Raw genomic sequence first — 24,865 nt, 5'->3', positions numbered from 1 at the left:
GCCTGCTCCTCCTTTGCTTTCTACTGTAATTGTGAGCTTCCTGAGTCCCTCACCAGAAGCAGATGCCAGCACCACATTTCTTGTACTGTCTGCAGAACCACGAGTCAGTTAAACCTCTTTTCTTTATAAATTACCCAGCCTTAAGTATTTCTTTATAGCATCACAAGAACTGCCTAATACACTGACCCTGTGTCAGATACTACTGTGAGTGTTGCAGTACAGCAGTGAACAGGAGACAAAATTCCAATGGTGTGATGGTAAATGTTCAACAACTGGCTGTGGAGGAGGAAAAATGGGAAGGGGACATATTTGTAGTATTTGCACATTTCTGTAACATAAATACTCCGATCATGACAGATTTTAAGTTACCAACTTGGCATCATTAAACTTTGAGTTGGAAAATTGTGCATATTCAGCTCTTGTGAGCCTCTGTGAAATGGCCCCAGCAAGACACTGAAAAAAATCTGGTTCATGTGCAAAATGCATTCCAGTGGAGAGAGGGAAGCAAAATTCCAGACCAGCAACATAAATAGAACATTAGATACTGATGTGTTACGGAGGCAGGGAAGTTGGGTATGCAGTCAGGTGGTTAGGACAATTTGAAATAGGGTTATCAGGAAGGATTTCCTTAAAAATGACATTTGAGCGAAGCTGTGAAGATGGTTAAAGAGTGGTCCAAGTGGATAACAGAAGAATATTTTAGGATAGAGGTTTCTAGGGGGCTAGATAATAAAGCCTTGGGGATTTATTATAAGGATTTACTATAAGGATTTTGCTGAGTGAGATGGGAAGACATTGAAAGGTCTTTCTCTTTTGTTTTAGTTTTAGTCAAGGAGTGACACGATCTCACTTATATTTTTCAAAGACAATTCTTTCTAATGTTTAAGAGTAAACCGCTTGGGGGTGGGCAAAAGTAGAAGCTCTTACAATAATTTAAGCAAGAGATAAGGGTATCTTGGATCAGGGTGGTAGTGGAAAAATAGTGAGAATCTGTGAGATTCCAGTTAGGTTTTAATTAATTACAGAGTCAACAGAATTTGCTGATGGCTTGAATATGGAATGTGACCCAAAAGATGATTCCAAGGATTTTATTATAACTGGAAGGGTGGAGTTATCAGTTACTGAGCTAGAGTAGACAATGGGAAGAGTAATTTTAGAGGATAGATGAGATGTTGCTTTGGAATGCGTACAGTCTGATATGCCTATTTGACATCTAAGTGGAGATGTAGAACAGACAGTTGAATATGAGTCCAGTTCCAGGAAAATGTTTGGGTTGGAGATAAAACTGTGTGATATTCAAGATAATGATAATATTTAAAGCACTGGGACTCAGTGGGAGCTCCAGAGAGTGAGTGTAAATTTATTTAAAATTTAATCATCTATTTAACAAACACATGTTCCAGTACTGCTCTCAGTGCTTTGCAAGTATAAACTCATTCAATTCTCATACCAAGCCTAAAATGTAGGCATTATTATTTCCTCCTTTTACAAATAAAGAAACTGAAGCACTAGAGATCAAGTAACTTGCCCAAGGTCACAAGCAAATGGCTGGTAAGTGATAGAAATGGAATTTTTAACCAAGGCTGTTTAGCACTGGAGTTATTATTAGAGAAGTTGTCTAATGGCCTGAGGCTTCAGGAACTGCAACAATTACAGTTTAGGGAGATGAGAGAGATCAGTAAATCTCATTCATAGCAGGTAACACATTTTACTTTGTCATAGAAAATCTATACTCAAGGAAAGTAGATACAGTAAGTATAGAGTATATGCAAAAACTATGTTTTGTTCCCCTTTATGCTTTTCTATATTTTCTATAATAAATATTAATTCTAGAATCAGGAAAAATTGCATTAAAATAAAGCAAAGGAGTTATTTTAAAAATCTTGTTTCAAAATGCATGTCAGTCTCTATTTACAACACAGCTCAAAGAGAAGGTGCAATGATAATCACTGCTGAAAAACTTAAGGGAAGCTCTCTGCTTAAGTATGAATAAGGTTAACATATAATTTATTGTCCAAACTAGAACAATTCTTAAGAGTAAAAGAGAGTACTATCAATTATATATGACAACAAGGTTAAGTTAGAACTGTTTTAAACATACTTGAAATATATGTAGGTGCCCTAGGGAGACTTCTCCTTAAAAATAGGGTTCGCATGAATACAAAGAAGTCAACTCTTATCTAGTCCATGCACACTACCAAACGTTGTTGCCACCTTCTTACTTTCCCTTCTAGGTTAAGTACACCGTTATTTGTCATTATTGTTGGTTAACATTTTTACTATTATAAGTACTGGTTAGATATAATAGGCATCACAAAACAAACTGAGTACCACCTGTATATTATTATAGTGGGTTTAGAGATACTCTATTTGAGGCCAATCAGTTGTTATGATGAGAAATACTACAGTAGTCTCCCCTTATATTCAAAGAATACATTTTAAGACCCCCTAGTGGATGCCTGAAACCACGGATAGCACTGAACCCTATACATATACACCTACGATAAAGTTTAATTTATAAGTTAGGCACAGTAAGATATTAACAACAATAACTAATAAAAAAATAGAACAATTAAGTAAAATAAAGGTTACTTGAACAAGAGCACTGTGATACCACAACAGTCAATCTGATAACAGAGATGGCTGTTAAGTAATTCACTGGCAGGTGGCATTATATAGACATGCTGCACAACCTAAGTGGGATGGAGCAAGATGGCACAAGATTTCTTCACACTACTCAGAACAGCATGCAATCTAAAACTCATGAGTTCTTATTTCTGGAATTTTCAATTTAATATTTTGAGGACCACAGTTAACAGTGGGTGACTGAAACTGTGGAAATCGAAACCACAGATAAGGGGGGACAACTGTACAGAATGAAGTCATTTTTATGGTTAAAGTCCCATTTTAAGGATTTGAAAAGAAATATTAAAATCTTGAAGTATAAATATAATCAAAGAATAAATCACTTTACAATAAAACTTGAAAAAAATACCTTTATTCCCATTCTAACTTAAATGAATTAGAAACAACACACCTATTCACTTCCATTTCCTAAACTACTTTTTTTTTTTAATTATACTTTAAGTTCTGGGATACATGCGCAGAACATGCGGGTTGTTACATAGGTATACACGTGCCATGGTGGTTTGCTGCACTTATCAACCCATCATCTACATTAAGTGTTTCTCCTAATTCTATCCCTCCCTTAGCCCCCCACCTACCAACATGCCCTGGTGTGTGATGTTCCCCTCCCTGTGTTCATGTGTTCTCAGTGTTCAATTCCCACATGTGAGTGAGAACATGGGGTGTTTGGTTTTCTGTTCCCGTGTTAGTTTGCTGAGAACGATGGTTTCCAACTTCATCCACGTTGCTGCAAAGGACATGAACTCATCTTTTTTATGGCTGCATAGTATTCCATAGTGTGTATGTGCCACATTTTCTTTATACAGTCTATTACTGATGGGCATTTGGTTTGGTTGCAAGTCTTTGCTATTGTGAAAAGTGCTGCTATAAACATACCTGTGCATAGGTCTTTATAATGGAATGATTTATAACCCTTTGGATATATACCCAGTAATGGGATTTCTGGGTCAAATGGTGTTTCTGGTCCTAAATGACTACTGGGCAAATTAAGGCAGAAATAAATAAGTTATTTGAAATCAAGGAGAACAAAGACACAATATACCAGAATCTCTGGGAGACAGCTAAAGCCATGGTTAAAGGGAAATTTATAGCACTAAATGCCCTCAGGAGAAAGTGAAGAAGATCTAAAATCGACACCCTAACATCATAATTAAAATAACTAGAGAAGCAAGAGTAAACAAATTCAAAAGATAGCAGAGGACAATAACTAACTAAGGTCAGAGCAAAACTGAAGGATAGATACACAAAAAACCCTTCAAAAAATCAATTAATCCAGGAGCTGGTTTTTTGAAAAGGTTAACAAAATAGAACAAAATTTTTCCCTTGCTGGTGAGGAGTTGTGATCCTTTGGAGCAGAAGAGGCATTCTGGTTTTTGGAGTTTTCAGCCTTTTTGTGCTGGTTTTTCCTCATCTTCGTGGATTTATCTACCTTTGGTCTTTGATGCTGGTTACCTTCAGATGGGATTTTTCTGTGAATGTCCTTTTTGCTGATGTTGATGCTATTCCTTTCTGTTTGTTAGTTTTCCATCTAACAGGCCCCTCTGCTGGAGTTTGCTGGAGGTCCAGTCCAGATCCTGTTTGCCTGAGTATTGCCAGGAGAGTGCAGAACAGCAAAGATTGTGCCTGTTCCTTCCTCTGGAAGGTTTTTTCAGAGGGGCACCCGCCAGATGCCAGCCAGAGCTCTCCTGTATGAGGCGTCTGTCCACCCGTGCTGGGAGGTGTGGGGTTAGGGACCCACTTGAGGAGATAGTCTGTCCCTTAGCAGAGCTTGATTGCTGTGCTGGGAGATCTGCTGCGCTCCTCAGAGCCGGCAGGCAGGGATGTTTAAGTCTGCAGAAGCTGTGCCCACAGCTACCCCTTCGCCAGGTACTCCATCCCAGGAAGATGGGAGTTTCATCTATAAGTCCCTGACTGAGGCTGCTGCCTTTTGTTCAGAGATGCCCTGCCCAGAGAGGCGGAATCTAGAGACAGTCTGGCTACAGCGGCTTTGCTGAGCTGCAGTGGCCTCCGCCTGGTTCGAACTTTCTGGCGGTTTTGTTTACACTGTGAGGGGAAAACCACCTACCCAAGCCTCAGTAATGGTAGACGCCCCTCCCCCCACCAAGCCTGAGCATCCCAGGTGGACTTCAGACTGCTGTGCTGTCAGTGAGAATTTTCAAGCCAGTGGATCTTAGCTTGCTGGGCTCCATGGGAGTGGGATCCGCTGAGCTAGACCACTTGGCCCCCTGGCTTCAGCCCCCTTTCCAGGGGAGTAAATGGTTCTGTCTCACTGGTGTTCCAGGCACCAGTAGGGTACAAAAAAAATCTCTTGTAGCTAGCTTGGTGTCTGCCCAAATGGCTGCCCCGTTTTGTGCTTGAAACCCAGGACCCCTGTGGTGTAGACATCTGAGGGAATCTGCAGGTTGCGAAGACCATGGAAAAAGCATAACATCTGGGTCAGAGTGCACCCTTCCTCATGGCACAGTCCTTCATGGCTTCCCTTGACTAGGGGAGGGAGTTCCCTGACCCCTTGCGCTTCCTGGGTGAGGTGACGCCCCACCCTGCTTCAGTTCGCCCTCTGTGGGCTGCACCCACTGTGTAACCAGTCCCAGCGAGATTACAGAAGTTGTCTAATGGTACCTCAGGTGGAAATGCAGAAATCATTCATCTTCTGCATTGATCTCGCTGGGAGCTGCAGACTGGAGCTGTTTCTATTTGGCCATCTTGCCAGCTCCCAATCCTAAACTACTTTTAATATGATATAAATACTGACTTTGGTGTGGAATGTATGCACATGGTATGTCAAAGTGGAAATACAAGGGAATATATACTGTACCTTGTTTTACCTGTAAGGAACACACACCTGACAAAAGGCAATTTTCACATCCAATGTTGGTTCACTGCAGTAGTATAAGAAATGGAGGCTCATAAATACCTAGAGGAAAAAGAAATAGAACATAAATTTTCAAATCATTTATTTTTCATTACATAACAATATAGATTTTGGCATAATTTGAGCTATATGCAAAGTATCATGCACAACATATCTCCAACATAATCCTTATCTTGACCCATACTATACCTTTCACAAACTGTATTTAATAATGAAATAAGGTTAAAAGGTCTTATCTTTTATAATGATCAATTCCATCACACTCATAAAGATTAGATATAAGAAAGGTGACATACCTAATAATTTAAAGGGAAATACATCCTGTTATAAAGCATTTTCAGTTCTTAACATTTAATTAACAAAAAAAAAAACTCTCAAACATATGCTGAACAGGATATATGTACTTACTGTAGAATAAAAGCACTATTAAATAAAATATAATTTATAGTAGAATTCTATATAGGACTTGGAGTAATTACATTAGAGCTTAAAGTACCAGTATAGATAAATTTTTCTTTTTTTTATTATTATTATACTTTAAGTTCCAGGGTACATGTGCACAATGTGTAGGTTTGTTACATATGTATATTTGTGCTATGCTGGTGTGCTGCACCTATCAACTCGTCAGCACCCATCAACTCATCAATTACATCAGGTATAACTCACAATGCCATCCCTCCCCCCATCCCCTCCCCGTAATAGGCACCAGAGTGTGATGTTCCCCTTCCCGAGTCCAAGTGATCTCGTTGTTCAGTTCCCACATATGAGTGAGAACATGCAGTGTTTGGTTTTCTGTTGTTGTGATAGTTTGCTGAGAATGATGGTTTCCAGCTGCTTCCATGTCCCTACAAAGGACACGAACTCATCCTTTTTTATGGCTGCATAGTATTCCATGGTGTATATGTGCCACATTTTCTTAATCCAGTCTGTCACTGATAGACATTTGGGTTGATTCCAAGTCTTTGCAATTGTGAATAGTGTCGCAGTGAACATACGTGTGCATGTGTCTTTATAGCAGCATGATCTATAATCCTTTGGGTATATACCCAGTAATGGGATGGCTGGGTCATATGGTACTTCTAGTTCTAGATCCTTGAGGAATCGCCATACTGTTTTCCATAATGGTTGAACTAGTTTACAATCCCACCAACAGTGTAAAAGTGTTCCTATTTCTCCACATCCTCTCCAGCACCTGTTGTTTCCTGACTTTTGAATGATTGCCATTCTAACTGGTGTGAGATGGTATCTCATTGTGGTTTTGATTTGCATTTCTCTGATGGCCAGTGATGATGAGCATTTTTTCATGTGTCTGTTGGTTGTATGCCTGTCTTCTTTTGAGAAATGTCTGTTCATATCCTTTGCCCACTTTTTGATGGGGTTGTTTGTTTTTTCTTGTAAATTTGTTTGAGTTCTTTGTAGGTTCTGGATATTAGTCCTTTGTCAGATGAGTAGATTGCAAAAATTTTCTCCCATTCTGCAGGTTGCCTGTTCACTCTGATGGTAGTTTCTTTTGCTGTGCAGAAGCTCTTTAGTTTAATTAGATACCATTTGTCAATTTTGGCTTTTGTTGCCATTGCTTTTGGTGTTTTAGACATGAAGTCCTTGCCCATGCCTATGTCCTGAATGGTATTGCCTAGGTTTTCTTCTAGGGTTTTTATAGTTTTACGTCTAACATTTAAGTCTCTAATCCATCTTGAATTAATTTTTGTATAAGGAGTAAGGAAAGGATCCAGTTTCAACTTTCTACTTATGGCTAGCCAATTTTCCTAGCACCATTTATTAAATAGGGAATCCTTTCCCCATTTCTTGTTTTTCTCAGGTTTGTCAAAGATCAGATGGCTGTAGATGTGTGGTATTGGTTCTGAGGACTCTGTTCTGTTCCATTGGTCTATATCTCTGTTTTAGTACCAGTACCGTGTGGTTTTGGTTACTGTAGCCTTGTAGTATAGTTTGAAGTCGGGTAGCGTGATGCCTCCAGCTTTGTTCTTTTGACTTAGGATTGTCTTGGAGATGCGGGCTCTTTTTTGGTTCCATATGAACTTTAAAGCAGTTTTTTCCAATTCTGTGAAGAAACTTATTGGTAGCTTGATGGTGATGGCATTGAATCTATAAATTACCTTGGGCTGTATGGCCATTTCCACGATATTGATTCTTCCTATCCATGAGCATGGTATGTTCTTCCATTTGCTTGTGTCCTCTTTTATTTCACTGAGCGGTGGTTTGTAGTTTTCCTTGCAGAGGTCCTTTACATCCCTTGTAAGTTGGATTCCTAGGTATTTTATTCTCTTTGAAGCAATTGTGAATGGAAGTTCATTCATGACTTGGCTCTCTGTTTGTCTGTTACTGGTGTATAAGAATGCTTGTGATTTTTCCACATTAATTTTGTATCCTGAGACTTTTCTGAAGTTGCTTATCAGTTTAAGGAGATTTTGGGCTGAGATGATGGGGTTTTCTAAATATACAATCATGTCATCTGCAAATAGGGACAATTTGACTTTTTCTTTTCCTAACTGAATACCCTTTATTTCTTTCTCTTGCCTGATTGCCCTAGCCAGAACTTCTAACACTATGTTGAATAGGAGTGGAGAGAGAGGGCATCCCTGTCTTGGGCCAGTTTTCAAAGTTTTTGCCCATTCAGTATGAAATTCGTTGTAGGTTTGTCAAAAATAGGTCTTATTGTTTTGAGATACGTTCCATCAATACCTAGTTTATTGAGAGTTTTTAGCATGAAGGGCTGTTGAATTTTGTCAAAGGCCTTTTCTGCATCTATTGAGATAATCATGTGGTTTTTGTCTTTGGTACTGTTTATATGCTGGATTACATTTATTGATTTGCATATTTTGAACCAGCCTTGCATCCCAGGGATGAAGCCCACTTGATCATGGTGGGTAAGCTTTTTGATGTGCTGCTGCATTCGGTTTGCCAGTATTTATTAAGGATTTTTGCATCGATGTTCATCAGGGATATTGGTCTAAAATTCTCTTTTTTTGTTGCATCTCTGCCAGGCTTTGGTATCAGGATGATGTTGGCCTCATAAAATGAGTGATGGAGTATTCCCTCTTTTTCTATTGATTGGAATAGTTTCAGAAGGAATGGTACCAACCCCTCCTTTTACCTCTGGTAGAATTCAGCTGTGAATCCGTCTGGTCCTGGACTTTTTTTGGTTGGTAGGCTATTAATAATTGCCTCAATTTCAGAGCCTGCTATTGGTCTATTCAGGGATTCAACTTCTTCCTAGTTTAGTCTTGGGAGTGTGTAAGTGTCCAGGAAATTATCCATTTCTTCTAGGTTTTCTAGTTTATTTGCATAGAGGGGTTTATAGTATTCTCTGTGGTAGTTTGTATTTCTGTGGAGTTGGTGGTGATATCCCCTTTATCATTTTTTATTGAATCTATTTGATTCTTCTCTCTTTTCTTCCTTATTAGTCTTGCTAGCAGTCTATCAATTTTGGTGATCTTTTCAAAAAAACCAGCTCCTGGATTGATTGATGTTTTGGAGGGCTTTTTGTGTCTCTATCTCCTTCAGTTCTGCTCTGATCTTAGTTATTTCTTGCCTTCTGCTAGCTTTCGAATGTGTTTGCTCTTGCTTCTCTAGTTCTTTTAATTGTGATGTTAGAGTGTCAATTTTAGATCTTTCCAGCTTTCTCTTGTGGGCATTTAGTGCTATAAATTTCCCTCTACACACTGCTTTAAATGTGTCCCAGAGATTCTGGTATGTTGTATCTTTGTTCTCATTAGTTTCAAAGAACATCTTTATTTCTGCCTTCATTTCGTTATGTACCCAGTAGTCATTCAGGAGCAGGTTGTTCAGTTTCCATGTAGTTGAGCGGTTTTGATTGAGTTTCTTAGTCTTGAGTTCTAGTTTGATTGCACTGTGGTCTGAGAGACAGTTTGTTATAATTTCTGTTCTTGTACATTTGCTGAGGAATGCTTTACTTCCAACTATGTGGTCAATTTTCGAATAAACGCGATGTGGTGCTGAGAAGAATGTATATTCTGTTGATTTGGGGTCGAGAGTTCTGTAGATGTCTATTAGGTCTGCTTGGTGCAGAGTTGAGTTCAATTCCTGGATATCCTTGTTAACTTTCTGTCTCATTGATCTGTCTAATGTTGACAGTGGGGTGTTGAAGTCTCCCATTATTATTGTATGGGAGTCTAAGTCTCTTTGTAAGTCTCTAAGGACTTGCTGTATGTATCTGGGTGCTCCTGTATTGGGTGCATATATATTTAGGATGGTTAGCTCTTCCTGTTGAATTGATCCCTTTACCATTATGTAATGGCCTTCTTTGTTTCTTTTGATCTTTGATGGTTTAAAGTCTGTTTTATCAGAGATGAGGATTGCAATTCCTGCTTTTTTTGTTCTCCATTTGCTTGGTAGATCTTCCTCCATCCCTTTATTTTGAGCCTATGTGTGTCTCTGCATGTGAGATGGGTCTCCTGAATACAGCACACTGATGGGTCTTGACTCTTTATCCAGTTTGTCAGTCTGTGTCTTTTAATTGGGCCATTTAGTCCATTTACATTTAAGGTTAATATTGCTATGTGTGAACTTGATCCTGTCATTATGATATTAGCAGGATTATTTTGCTCGTTAGTTGATGCAGTTTCTTCCTAGCATCGATGGTCTTTACATTTTGGCATGTTTTTGCAATGGCTGGTACTGGTTCTTCCTTTCCATGTTCAGGATCTCTTGTATGGCAGGCTTGGTGGTGACAAAATCTCTAAGCATTTGCTTTTCTGTAAAGGATTTTATTTCTCCTTCACTTATGAAACTTAGTTTGGCTGGATATGAAATTCTGGGTTGAAAATTCTTTTCTTTAAGAATGTTGAATATTGGCCCCTACTCTCTTCTGGCTTGTAGAGTTTCTGCCGAGAGATCTGCTGTTAGTCTGATGGGCTTCCCTTTGTGTGTTACACGACCTTTCTCTCTGGCTACCCTTAACAGTTTTTCCTTCATTTCAACTTTGGTGAATCTGACAATTATGTGCCTTGGAGTTGCTCTTCTCGAGGAGTATCTTTGTGGCATTCTCTGATTATTCTAGTTATCCATTCTTCCATTCTTTTTTCAAGATTTTTAGCTTCTTTGCACTGGGTACGTAATTCCTCCTTTAGCTCTGAGAAGTTTGATGGACTGAAGCCTTCTTCTCTCATCTCGTCAAAGTCATTCTCTGTCCAGCTTTGATCCGTTGCTGGCGATGAGCTGCGTTCCTTTGGAGGGGGAGATGCACTCTGATTTTTCGAATTTCCAGCTTTTCTGCCCTGCTTTTTCCCCATCTTTGTGGTTTTATCTGCCTTTGGTCTTTGATAACGGTGACGTACTCATGGTGTTTTGGTGTGGGTGTCCTTTCTGTTTGTTAGTTTTCTGTCTAACAGTCAGGACCCTCAGCTATAAGTCTGTTGGAGATTGCTTGAGGTCCACTCCAGACCCTGTTTGCCTGGGTACCAGCAGCGGAGGCTGCAGAAAATAGAATATTGCTGAACAGCAAGTGTTGCTGTCTGATTCTTGCTCTTGAAGCTTCGTCTCAGGGGTGTACCCTGCCATGTGAGGTGTGAGGTGTCGGTCTGCACCTAATGGGGAATGTCTCCCAGTTAGGCTACTCAGGGGTCACAGACCAACTTGAGCAGGCAGTGTGTCTGTTCTCAGATCTCAGCCTCCGTGTTGGGAGATCCACTGGTCTCTTCAAAGCTGTCAGACAGGGTCGTTTGCATCTGCAGAGGTTTCTGCTGCTTTTTGTTTAGCTGTGCCCTGTCCCCAGAGGTGGAGTCTACAGAGACAGGCAGGCCCCCTTGAGCTGCTGTGGGCTCCACCCAGTTTAAGCTTCCCAGCGGCTTTGTTTACCTACTTAAGCCTCAGCAATAGCGGGTGCCCCTCCCCCAGCCTTGCTGCTGCCTTGCAGTTAGATCTCAGACTGCTGTGCTAGCAATAAGGGAGGCTCCATGGGTATGGGACCCTTCTGGCCAGGTGTGGGATATAATCTCCTAGTGTGCCATTTGCTAAGACCCTTGGTAAAGCGCAGTATTGGGGTGGGAGTTACCCGATTTTCCAGGTGTTGTGTGTCTCAGTTCCCCTGGCTAGGAAAAGGGATTCCCTTCCCCCTTGTGCTTCCCAGGTGAGGCAATGCCTCTCCCTGCTTCAGCTCTCGCTGGTCAAGCTGCACCAGCTGACCAGCAGTGAAAGTCCGGCACTCCCTAGTGAAATTAACCTGGTGCCTCAGTTGAAAATGCAGAAATCACCCATCTTCTATGTCACTCGTGCTGGGAGCTGGAGACTGGTGCTGTTCCTATTTGGCCTTCTTGCTCCACCCCGATGGAACCAAAAAAGAGCCCGCATTGCCAAGACAATCATAAGTCAAAAGAACAAAGCTGGAGGCATCACGCTACCTGACTTCAAACTATACTACAAGGCTACAGTAACCAAAACCACACGGTACTGGTACCAAAACAGAGATATAGACCAATGGAACAGAACAGAGTCCTCAGAACCAATACCACACATCTACAGCCATCTGATCTTTGACAAACCTGAGAAAAACAAGAAATGGGGAAAGGATTCCCTATTTAATAAATGGTGCTAGGAAAATTGGCTAGCCATAAGTAGAAAGTTGAAACTGGATCCTTTCCTTACTCCTTATACAAAAATTAATTCAAGATGGATTAGAGACTTAAATGTTAGACGTAAAACTATAAAAACCCTAGAAGAAAACCTAGGCAATACCATTCAGGACATAGGCATGGGCAAGGACTTCATGTCTAAAACACCAAAAGCAACGGCAACAAAAACCAAAATTGACAAATGGTATCTAATTAAACTAAAGAGCTTCTGCACAGCAAAAGAAACTACCATCAGAGTGAACAGGCAACCTGCAGAATGGGAGAAAATTTTTGCAATCTACTCATCTGACAAAGGACTAATATCCAGAACCTACAAAGAACTCAAACAAATTTACAAGAAAAAAACAAACAACCCCATCAAAAAGTGGGCAAAGGATATGAACAGACATTTCTCAAAAGAAGACAGGCATACAACCAACAGACACATGAAAAAATGCTCATCATCACTGGCCATCAGAGAAATGCAAATCAAAACCACAATGAGATACCATCTCACACCAGTTAGAATGGCAATCATTCAAAAGTCAGGAAACAACAGGTGCTGGAGAGGATGTGGAGAAATAGGAACACTTTTACACTGTTGGTGGGATTGTAAACTAGTTCAACCATTATGGAAAACAGTATGGCGATTCCTCAAGGATCTAGAACTAGAAGTACCATATGACCCAGCCATCCCATTACTGGGTATATACCCAAAGGATTATAGATCATGCTGCTATAAAGACACATGCACATGTATGTTCATTGCAACACTATTCACAATTGCAAAGACTTGGAATCAACCCAAATGTCCATCAGTGACAGACTGGATTAAGAAAATGTGGCACATATACACCATGGAATACTATGCAGCCATAAAAAAGGATGAGTTCGTGTCCTTTGTAGGGACATGGAAGCAGCTGGAAACCATCATTCTCAGCAAACTATCACAACAACAGAAAACCAAACACTGCATGTTCTCACTCATATGTGGGAACTGAACAACGAGATCACCTGGACTCGGGAAGGGGAACATCACACACCGGGGCCTATTACGGGGAGGGGATAGGGGGGAGGGATGGCACTGGGAGTTATACCTGATGTAAATGATGAGTTGATGGGTGCAGCACACCAACATGGCACAAGTATACATATGTAACAAACCTGCACATTGTGCACATGTACCCTAGAAGTTAAAGTATAATAATTTAAAAAAAGGAAAAAAAAAGAGAAAAAAATTTTAAAAATAATATATGGTTATTGTTGAAACTTAAAAAAAAAAAAAATCTCTCACTGTGATGTTGAATTTTTCAGTTTTCTTTTGTAGTCTTATAATTGTGTTAATATTTGCTTTACACTTTTTGAGGTAACGCTAAGTGCATGTAAGTCCAAGACTGTTACATTTTCTTGGGGTGTTTCTCTTTTGTCAGTAAGTAATGACTATTGTAATTCTTAATAATACTTTTTGCCTTAAAGATTATTTTGTTAATATAAGATACTGGCTCTCTTTGGTTTAAGTATTTTTTATGTGGTGGGGATATCTATCCCTTACTACTTAAATATCTCTTTCAACTGCTCTGTGTTATGGGTTAGTCACAATAGCTTATAGCTGAATTTTTTTTCTTTAATTCTATTTAATGTAATAGTCATTGACTTCTGATTTTTATTGCTTTCACTGCCTTTTGGGTTTTACGGTTATTATAGAATTGTTTGTTTTGACTTCTTGTTGCACTCCATCTCAGCAGTTCTGACTTTCCAAAATCATGGAAAGAACAGTTTTTTATAATTAAAAAAAATATAACTGGGAGTGCTACAATCTCAGATCAGCTCACATAGACTACAACTTGTGTAACCCATTGCCATTTCCCAGTCTATAATTTAAGCCATGCATAGTGTCTACTGTTTAGTAAAAAGAAAAAGAATTGGGAAATTACTGCAATATGATTTCTTAACAAAAGTAATCTCATCGGAATTGAAAGAAGGAAAGAAACAATGACAATAAGTTGTCTGCAGTGCGCCAGAAGTGCTTAAACATGGCCGCATTTCCAAAACTGAAGTTGTCACCATTCCGAGGTTCCTGTTTTGTTTCCATTCAGGTTCCACACATTATTTCTCATATTTGTGTGCTGTCTATGTCGATGCTTACCATATTACTGAATCATTATAGTACTGGAAATAATTTGCTGTACTAGCTATCTTGTTTGGTGTCCCTTTCTCTCGTTGGTGATAACTCTAATGTTAATTAATTTTCTTCCTACTGGTTGCAAATCATACTATTTTGTGCCACCAAAATTAAAGAATTTTACTTCTATCTTGTTATATGAACAGTATTTTAAGAAACATCTAAGTTTCAGATGTAAAACTATGGAGGTATTATTTATAAGAAATTAGATATTATTTTAGAAAGTATTTTATGCATTTATATACTTATGGTTGGAGACATTAAATTAGTCTGGCCTTTCTATTGAGGTTAACGGTATACTTCTGGTTCTTTGTTGGTCAGCACGCTCTAAATCAAGAGGTTGGCAAACTTTTTCTGTAAAGGCCAAGTAGTAAATTTCTTAGGCTTTATAGCTCATACATTTCCTCCCACGATTACTCAGTTTTGCCACTGTAACGTGAAAGCAGCCATTGACAATTTATAAACTAATGGATGGCTGTGTTCCGATACAATTTTATTTATTAAAACAGGTGATGAATTGAATTTGGCTGATGGACCATAACTTGCTGCCTCCTGCTCTAAATGATGGCACGTCTACCTAAGAATTTGACAATATCTTAAAGTGAGCATATGCACAGTTCTTATTAGAAAATTAAATTTAATTCTATTTTCTATTGCAGCCCTTGAGAAGATAATTGCTTGTTTCAAGACATATTTTTCATCTCGTCTTTTGCATATTATAGGGAGAATCCTTTTGAACATGGAAGAGACAAAGTGTGTCTATGAGGGCTTGCAAGCATATGTATGATACAAGAACACAAAGTCCTTTTTAATTAACAATGACTTTGTGTTCTTGTATCATACATATGCTTTCAGGCTGTTATAAAAGTCATTTATAGTAAATCTGCTATGTAACAAATACAAAAATTACTTATAAGTAATAACATTGTATACTGACTGAACTTAGAAACAGTTGGATCTTTTTTTTTTTTTTTTAATAATTAGTAGTTCATGGTTCTTCCTTGTATATATTGCATTTCAGTGACAAACCATGGAATCCTGGAGCTGCCCAGAACAATTTGATTTTTCTATTTGTGAAGCTTCTTAAACCTCCTGTGGTTTAGTTGACACATCTCATATACACAAGAATTTAAACATTGATCTAAGCTGTGAAAACACATCATAGTTACATTATCTTACAGCAGCTGCTGTGCACCAATTCAACCTAATAAAATCTCTAGTGTATCTCATTCATGCAATTTGGCCTATTGCTTTGTTTGGAGTATCCAGTAATTCCTACAGACATATAATAAAGAGAAACTCAGTATAGTGTATAGCATAGCAAGAAATGCACATACGGGGCTTTTCCCAGAAGAACAACTAGTGATTGAAAGCACTAGACTCCCTAAATTAGCTTCTCCTTCTCTTTCAAGCTATTTACAGGTCGTATATTGCACCAATATATTGTCACTAATTTCACTTTAGCATAATATTGAGATACCACCTTGACCATTTGTGTTGTTTCTATGCAATGGGCCAAATGCTCTCTGCCATGCTACCAGGGAAAACAATTAGCAAACACATTTTTTGTAATTTGCTGGGACTGTCATAGTAAACATTCTTTATCTTTTAAGGTGTCTTAGTAGAGCAAGAAGGTTATGCAGTGACTTCGTAACTTTTTCAGCTATGGTGTTACACTGGAGTCTTTGTAATGCAAACTAGGAAAGGTCAGAACGCTTGCTTTTCATAGTAAGATCATTCATTCATTAAAAATTAAAACACATTGTTTGTTTCGGGGCGGGGATGCTGGATGTTATTATTTCCCACATGCCCACTTCAGCAGTACAGAACTGAAACGTCCTTGCTGGGTAGCATTTCTGAAGTCACTGTGCTTGGATTCTTTCTTTCATATTTCCACTACTGCAAACTCCTTGCTCCTAATTTGTTAGCATCAAATGTATCGCAAATTCACAGGTTTCAATATGAGGAGATAATTTAAAAATGTAGATTTGTACTTTTAAAATTGGGTTCTTCTTTCATTCAATAAACATTTTCTCGATATTATCTATATACCAACAATAGTGGTAGGCCCTGGGGTTGTGAAGATTAATAAAACAAAGTCATTTTCCTTGAGAAGGTCTTAAATAGAAAGTAAAAGACATATAAATGAATGGTTACAATATTATATGATATTCACAACAAAAGTAATGAACAAAGTGCTGTGAGAAGACTGAGGGAAATTCGAAGAGTGACTGGAAGACTTCCCTGTTTCATGCATGCTACAAGACAGTGAACAACAATGAAACAATGTATTTTTAATGCTGAAAATGAAGTTTGAAAATAGAAATAAAATAAAAATACCATTTAAAATAATATCAAAACCCATGAATGCTTACAAATAAACCTTAAAGAAGTGTATAAGAACTGTACACCTTTATACTATGTGAGTAAATATAAAGTAACTTTTTAGTAATTTCTTTCAAATATAATTGCCTCTTTAAAACACAACTAATAGCAATGTTTTATGAGGCCTAATATGTGTATAAGTAAAATATGTAACATCAATAGCTCAAAGGATTGTAGAGGAAAATGGTAGTATACTATTATAAGTTTCTTAAACTATATGTGAAGCAGAATATTATTTGAAGCTAGATTATTATAAATTAAAAATGCGGGGTGTTAACTCTAGAATAACCACTAAAAAAAGAAAAAGACAATTTAAAGCTTCACAAAGAAAATATAGGAGAATATCTCCGTGAACCTGAGGGTAGGCACAAATCCAAAAACAAGCTAATCATAAAAGGAAAATAAATGAAAAAATAAATTCATAAAATTAAAAATACTACTAATTTAAAAATAACATTAATAAGCTGAATATGCAAGCTGAAGGCTGAGAGAAAATATTCGTAATGCATGTCTCTAATAGAAGACTTTTTTCTGGAATAGATAAAGCATTTCTATAATTTGTAATATAAAGATAAAGCCTTCTCCCCACCTACGGTCCACTATCCATTGAGCAAAAGACTTGGAAAAGCACTTCACCAAGGAAGATAAATAAATGGCCAATAAACACATAAAAATTTCCCAAAATTATAAGTCTTCATTATATTTTTTAAACACTCACTAAAATGATTAAAATTTAGAAAACTGATGACATCAAATGTTGGCAGGGATGTGAAGCAACTGAATTTTCGTACGTTGCTGCAGGAGATTGAAAATGGTTCTGGCAGCTTTTAAAAAGTTAAACATATTCCTTCAACCTAAGTGTCTATCAACAGATGAATGGATAAAGAAACTGTGGTACATATATATACACAATGGAATATTGTTAAGCTGTAAAAGAGAATGAGATCCTGTCATTTACAACATGGACAGAACTGGAGGACTTTATGTGAAGGGAAATAAGCCAAGCATGAAAAGACAAATGTTCTCACTCATATGTGGGAACTAAAGAAATTGATCTCATGGAGATAGAGAATAGAATGATGATTACCAAAGGCTGGGAAGGGTGGTGCAGAGGAAGGAGTTAAGAGGGAATAATTAATGGGTACAGAAATACAATTAGATAGAAGCAATACGATTTAGTGTTCAGTAGGATGAGTCTAGTTGACAATAATTTATTGTATATTTTAACATAACTAAAACAGTGGAATTAGAATGTTCCCAACCCAAAGAAATGATAAATGCTTCAAGTGATGGATATCTCAATTACGCTGATTTAGTCATTACACATGGTATGCTTGTATTAAAATTTCACATGTACCCCATAAATATGTGTAGCTGTCATGTATCCATAAAAATTAGAAATTAAAAAATTACACATAATACTATCCCCACAATTCAAGAATTTCTTCTCTAGGTATTTTCCCTAAGAGAAATGAAAACATGCAAAAAGACACATTCATAAATGATCATAGTAGCATTATCATAATATCCAAAAAATAGAAACATCTCAACTGACCAAATGCAGAATCAATTAACAAACTATGGTACAGCAATAAATAGGGACAATTACTGATAAATACAGTAACATGGATGAATACTAAAGACATTTTGCTGAGCAAAAAGAGCCCAACAAAACAGAGTACATAACTGTGTAATTTCATTTACATTAGTTCTAGGAGAAGAACTAATTTATAATGAAAGAAGTTAGAACACTGTTTGGAGGGTGAGGAGTATTTTCCAAAAAAGGCACATGGGGTTTTCAGACTATCCTCTGTTTGTTGGAATGTGTGTTTCAGGGATATATGCATTTTTCAAAATTCATCCTCCTGTACGCTTAAGAATTGTTCATTTTGCTCTGTAAATTAGACTTGAATCAAAACTATTTTCTTAAAAAATTAAAAGATTAACAAAATAGTGGCTACTGTCTGGCAAAAATTATACATAAAATCCCTGGACATGCAATTAAATAACCTCACATATTAAAATTTAAAGAGTAAATTGCTCCTTTTGTTTTGTTTTTTACTTACTGATTATATTTAGTATTTTTTTCCTATAGAGAATTTATTTTCAAATATAACAGAAAACCTAAAATGGGAAAAGTTCTAGAATTTATTAATTCAGTAGTTTAATGGTTCCTTTCATCTTCCTGCTTTACAAACCTCACCTTTTCTCCTCAAGAGTATTTCCTATTAGTGGCTATTATGAGTGTTTGGCACATCATACCAAATGTGCATACACATCCATGCATACACAACAAGGCCCAGCAGAAGACGGAAGGACCACTCATTCCTTGTATCACTTGACCTTTTTTCTGTAAAATATTTCAGACATATCCAATAGTATATGTTTCACAGTTTAAATAATGTTTGATATGTTTCATAGGGTTTAAGTAATGTAATAAACGTGTGTGAACCCCACTGCCCAGTTTCAAGAAGTAGGCATAGCTAATGTCTTTGAAGCTCCCTGCATGCCCCTTCCCAGTGGCATTTCTCATCTTCCCAGGATAATTGTCTCAAATCTTGGATTTTGCATTTTTTATTCCTTTGCTTTTAAAAAACAGTTTTATTATACTAAAGCAATATTCTTAAATCAGATATTGTTTAGTTGTGCATATTTTCAAAATTTCATAAATGGATTAAGTATAACATAACAAAAAAGAGATGCTGTCATATTTGATACTTGTTTCACTATTCAAGTATTTCATGGCTATATGGTATTCCACCAAAGGAAAATACCACAATTTATTTATCCATTGTTCTTTCTATGAATATTTGTTTTTTTTCCAGGTTCATTTTTATTATTTATTGTGCTATTATAAAAATATTCTAATGAACTTTCTTGTATGTGTATACTGGTAGAAAAACATAAGAGTTTCTCTAGGAATATGTGTAGATGTGGAATTATTGTGTTTTAGGCTATGCACAAGTTTACTAAATAATGGCATTTTCCCTCTAAATTTAGTTGTTCCAATTGCCACACCTATTAGTAATGTATAAATATTCTCATCAACCTCCTTTCAAATACTGAATATGTATTATACTCTTCAGTTTTTGACAATTTGAAGGATATAAAATAGTATCTCAATATGATTTTAAGGTACACATATATTCGTGAGCCCTTGTATATTTCTTTTTTCATAAAATTCTTCAACTTTGGGGGTTTTATTTATATATTGGTCCTTTGTCTTTTCTTCTTGATTTTTAAGGAACTTTTTTTACATTCTGGATACATTTTTCACTGTTTATATGCATTTTGGTTTTATTTCAAACTTGTGGACTACTTTTTATACTAATTATCACATAGTTTAATAAATATTGTTAATTTTAATATAGATTATTTTATTAATATATTTTTCAAAGCTTAGCATATATATTATTTATGATTTATTTCACAGAAACATTCAACCATATTTTCTTCTATATTATTTAAAGTTTGGCCTTTCCTGAAGTTTCTGATCTGTCTGGAATTATTTTTTGTGTACAACGTGAGGTAGGGATTGCCAAGAACGCTGGATAGTCTGGGATACTATCTTACTTGCAAGTTCACAAGTTAGCCTTTGACAGTTTTATGGATATTGGCAGAAGATACAAGACTCCTGGGTCAGATATGAGGGTCTTTATTACTCAAAGCAATGGCAGCAGTTAGACCGTCAGAACTCATATCAGTTCCTCGGGCCCCAGTTCCCATAGGGTGATATGACATTCAGGTGACTCCAGTACAAACAGTTGCATTATTGAAGAGAAACCTCAAGCTAAGGGAACCCAAATCTTTTGTAATGGGCAGTAAACATGCCTGACCTTTGCCCCAGAGAGCCCCATAGTCATTAGATCTACCCTGTTCTCCAGAAGGAAACACTATCTCTATCTTTCAAGGCTGTCTGCTATATAATCATCCTTAGCAAGATGGTCTGGAACAAACTAGTGTTTCTGTTTGCAAAACATGTGGAAATATGAGAGGGCCATAGAGAATTGCCTTCCAACAGGAATCTACTTCTCCCCATCCCCATATAATGACCAATTGGGGTGGATCAGCATGATTTAATGCATAGTTTCTTCTTTCCTCAGATGTCTGCAGTGCATACCTTGACATAATCAGGTTCCCATGTATGTCTATGTCTGTTCTGGGCTCTGTATTCTATTAATTCATAGTCTATCATGGCATCAATGCAACATATTTTTACTTATTACACCTTTATAATAGTTCTTGATCTCTGGCAGAACACTTCCCAAGGCAAACAGCCACTTGTTCTTCTTCAGGACTATCTTATCTATTCTTATCCTTTCAGTCTTCCTTAAATTTAGAAAACCTGCAGAAGTTCCAATGCAAAACATTTTTCCTTGCATTTCAGACCTTCCTTCCCGGATTATTTTGCTTCCTCCTAAAGTTTATTGAAAACTTCCTATAGTAAGCTCTATGCAGGTCTCCAGTATGACTTCCCACTATACATAGGTGTAAATCTTGTTTCCTGTACTCTGCCTACTACCTTTTAAGAACTGAAGTTCTGAGTGGCTGGCAAGATGGCTGGCAAATTGTCTCTGTTTGCAGATGACATGATTTTATATTTAGAAAACCCATTGTCTCAGCCCAAAATCTCCTTAAGCTGATAAGCAACTTCAGCAAAGTCTCAGGATGCAAAATCAATGTGCAAAAATCACAAGCATTCCTATACACCAACAGTAGACAAACAGAGAGCCAAATCATGAGTGAACTCCCATTCACAATTGCTACGAAGAGAACAAAATACCTAGGAAAACAACTTACAAGGGATGTGAAAGACCTTGAAGAGCAAGAACTACAAACCACTGCTCAGGAAATGAGAGAAGACACAAACAAATGGAAAAACATTCCATGCTCATGGTTAGGAAGAATCAATATTGTGAAAATGGCCATACTGCCCAAAGTAATTTATAGATCAATGCTTTCCTCATCAAGCTACCATTGACTTTCTTCACAGAATTAGAAAAAAGTACTTTAAATTTCATATGGAAACGAAAAAGAGCCTGTATAGCCAAGGCAATCCTAAGCAAACAGAACAAAGCTGGAGGCATCACGCTACCAGATTTCAAACTATACTACAAGGCTACAGTAACAAAAACAGCATGGTGTTGGTACCAAAACAAATATATTGACCATGGAACAGAACAGAGACCTCAGAAATAATGCCACATATCTACAATCAGACGATCTTCGACAAACCTGACAAAAACAAACCATGGGGAGAGGATTCCCTATTTAATAAATGGTGTTGGGAAAACTAGCTAGCCATATGCAGAAAACTGAAACTGGACCCCTTCCTTACAACTTATACAAAAATTAACTCAAGATGGATTACAGACTTAAACATAAGACCTAAAACCATAAAATCCCTAGGAGAAAACCTAGGTAATACCATTCAGGACATAGGCATGGGCAAATATTTCATGACTGAAACACCAAAAGCAATGGCAACAAAAGCCAAAATTGACAAATGGGATCTAATTAAAGAGTTTCTGCACAGCAAAAGAAACTATCACCAAAGTGAAACAGGCAACCTACAGAATGGGAGAAAATTTTTGCAATGTATTCATCTGACAAAGGGCTAATATCCAGAATCTACAAGGAACTCAAACAAATTTAAAACAAAAGAGCAAACAACCCCATCAAAAAGTGGGTGAAGGATAAGAACAGACACTTCTCAAAAGAAGACATTTATGCAGTCAACAAACATACGAAAAAAAAGCTCATCATCACTGGTCATTAGAGAAATGCAAATCAAAACCACAATGAGATAACATCTCATGTCAGTTTTAATGGCGACCCTTAAAAAGTCAGGAAACAAAGATGCTGGAGAGGATGTGGAGAAATAGGAATGCTTTTACAATATTGGTGGGAGTGTAAATAAGTTCAACCATTGTGGAAGACAGTGTGGCAATTCCTCAAGGATCTAGAACCAGAAATACCATTTGATCCAGCAATCCCATTACTGGGTATATATCCAAAGGATTATAAATCATTCTACTATAAGGACACATGCACGTGTATGTTTATTGCAGCACTGTTCACAATAGCAAAGACTTGCAACCAACCCACATGCTCATCAGTGATAGACTGGATAAAGAAAATGTGGCACATATACACCATGCAATACTATGCATCCATAAAGAGGATGAGTTCATGTCCTTTGCAGGGCTATGGATGAAGCTGGAAACCATCATTCTCAGCAAACTAACACGGGAACCAAAAGCCAAACACTGCATGTTCTCACTCATAAGTGGGAGATGAACAATGAGAACACATGGACAGAGGGAGGGGAACATCACACACAGGAGCCTGTCAGGGTGGGGGCCACCTGACAAGGAAGGGATAGCATTCAGAGAAATACCTAATGTAGATGATGAGTTGATGGGTGCAGCAAACCACCAGGGCACGTGTATGCCTATGTAACAAACCTGCACGTTCTGCACATGTATCCCAGAACTTAAAGTATAATAAAAAATAAAAATAAAAAAAGAAGTAAAGTTCCAGTCATCAGACATCAGCAGATGGTCTGTGACAAACAGTGATCTCAGCTCATTTACTTCTCTGCATGTATCCTTTCACATTGTTTTCAACTTCTCAGAACTTTTCATGCTTTTATTTTTGACAACTCAGCTCTGAATTCTGAAAGATATTTTATGTATTTTATGTTAACATCTTTAGAGATTTTGCACTGATAGTGATTTTCAGGACATCTTATCAATCCTTGCCAGAAACCGAAGTCACATATTGATAGTGTTTAAATAGTGCATTTTGAACACAGTAAACATTCAACAAAATGTGTTTAATTGAACTGAAAAGAATTTATTTGGGTTTCTCTGATGTTGCTGTGTCATTCTCAAATAACTCAGTACCTAATTAGGCATTACTACCATTAGATGACTTTGCCTCTTCTTAAAACTTTGCAAACTTACAGAATATTTTGAACATACAGAAAATGATATAATGGAATTTTTGTACTTCCCACCAAGATTAAACTTATGTTAACATGGTGTCCAATACACGTTTTACCCCACAATTATACATACTTAAAAGCAATATATAATCATTTTTGCATATTTTGTAATTTCAAAATGTTCCACAAATATAGTATATTCTTTATATTTGTTACAAACTGCCTTTCATCTCAGTCAATATCATGTCTGAAAAATTTATCTATCTCAGCCCAAAATCTCCTTAAGCTGATAAGCAACTTCAGAAAAGTCTCAGGATACAAAATTAATGTGCAAAAATCACAAGCATTCTTATACACCAGTAACAGACAGACAGAGAGCCAAATCATGAATGAACTTCCATTCACAATTGCTTCAAAGAGAATAAAATACCTAGGAATCCAACTTACAAGGGATGTAAAGGACCTCTTCAAGGAAAACTACAAACCACTGCTTAGAGAAATAAAAGAGGACACAAACAAATGGAAGAACATACCATGCTCATGGATAGGAAGAATCAATATCGTGAAAATGGCCATACTGCCCAAGGTAATTTACAGATTCAATGCCATCCCCATCAAGCTACCAATGAGTTTCTTCACAGAATTGGAGAGATTTTAATACATCTTCCTCAGTAATTGATAAATCAAGCGTAAAAAAATCTTAAGGACAGTATAGAAAAGTATAACTATCTCTTGCTTTTTATACAAACTGTTATAAAACAACAAAAAAGTGAGAAATTCTCCTACTAATTTGTTGAGGTTCATAAACTATCATACAAAGATAATATAAGACAAAAAAATTATAGTACAATCTTATGAACACACAGGTGAAAAATTTAAAAAATTATCAACCAAAATTATATGTTAGGAAAAAAATACACAAAACCAAGTACAGTTTATCCAAAGTATGCAAGCATGTGGCAAATTGAGAATATCTAATAATATAATTCAATATATTTAACTCATTAAAAGAGAAAAATCCTTGTCCTATTCAAAGATAGAGAAAATAATTTGATACCACTTCAAATCTATTCATGGTTAAAACACACAAATACATTTCGCCAACTAGAAAAAAGGACATTTTTCATAACTGGGTAAGAGCTATCTATCAAAAGCAACAAATATCATATTTAATGATGAAAACAAGAAAAAGGGACATTGCCTCTCAGGTTTAATAAAATATAAAGATGTCTGCTATCCTT

The 24,865-nt window shown here is 37.0% G+C and overlaps 1 protein-coding gene across 12 annotated transcripts in view; it reads right to left on the bottom strand.

Moving 5' to 3' along the window:
• Positions 1-24,865, bottom strand: part of LOC105479668 (mitogen-activated protein kinase 10) — a 338,499-nt gene that overhangs the window by 164,333 nt on the left and 149,301 nt on the right. For 11 of the 12 annotated variants that reach the window (XM_011737775.3, XM_011737776.3, XM_024792191.2 and 8 more), the window contains one exon: positions 5,489-5,560. In XM_011737775.3, the coding sequence (XP_011736077.1) occupies positions 5,489-5,554 (66 nt within the window). In that variant the 5' untranslated portion in view covers positions 5,555-5,560. Of the gene's footprint in view, positions 1-5,461; positions 5,561-24,865 lie in introns of those variants that run through there. The other variant, XM_011737783.3, reaches the window with a different exon arrangement.

This window comes from Macaca nemestrina, chromosome 3 (assembly GCF_043159975.1).
Source record: "Macaca nemestrina isolate mMacNem1 chromosome 3, mMacNem.hap1, whole genome shotgun sequence".
Taxonomy (NCBI): Eukaryota; Metazoa; Chordata; class Mammalia; order Primates; family Cercopithecidae; genus Macaca; species Macaca nemestrina.
The sequence above is the reverse complement of the archived record's forward strand: the minus strand, read 5'-3'. Positions and strand labels throughout refer to the sequence as shown.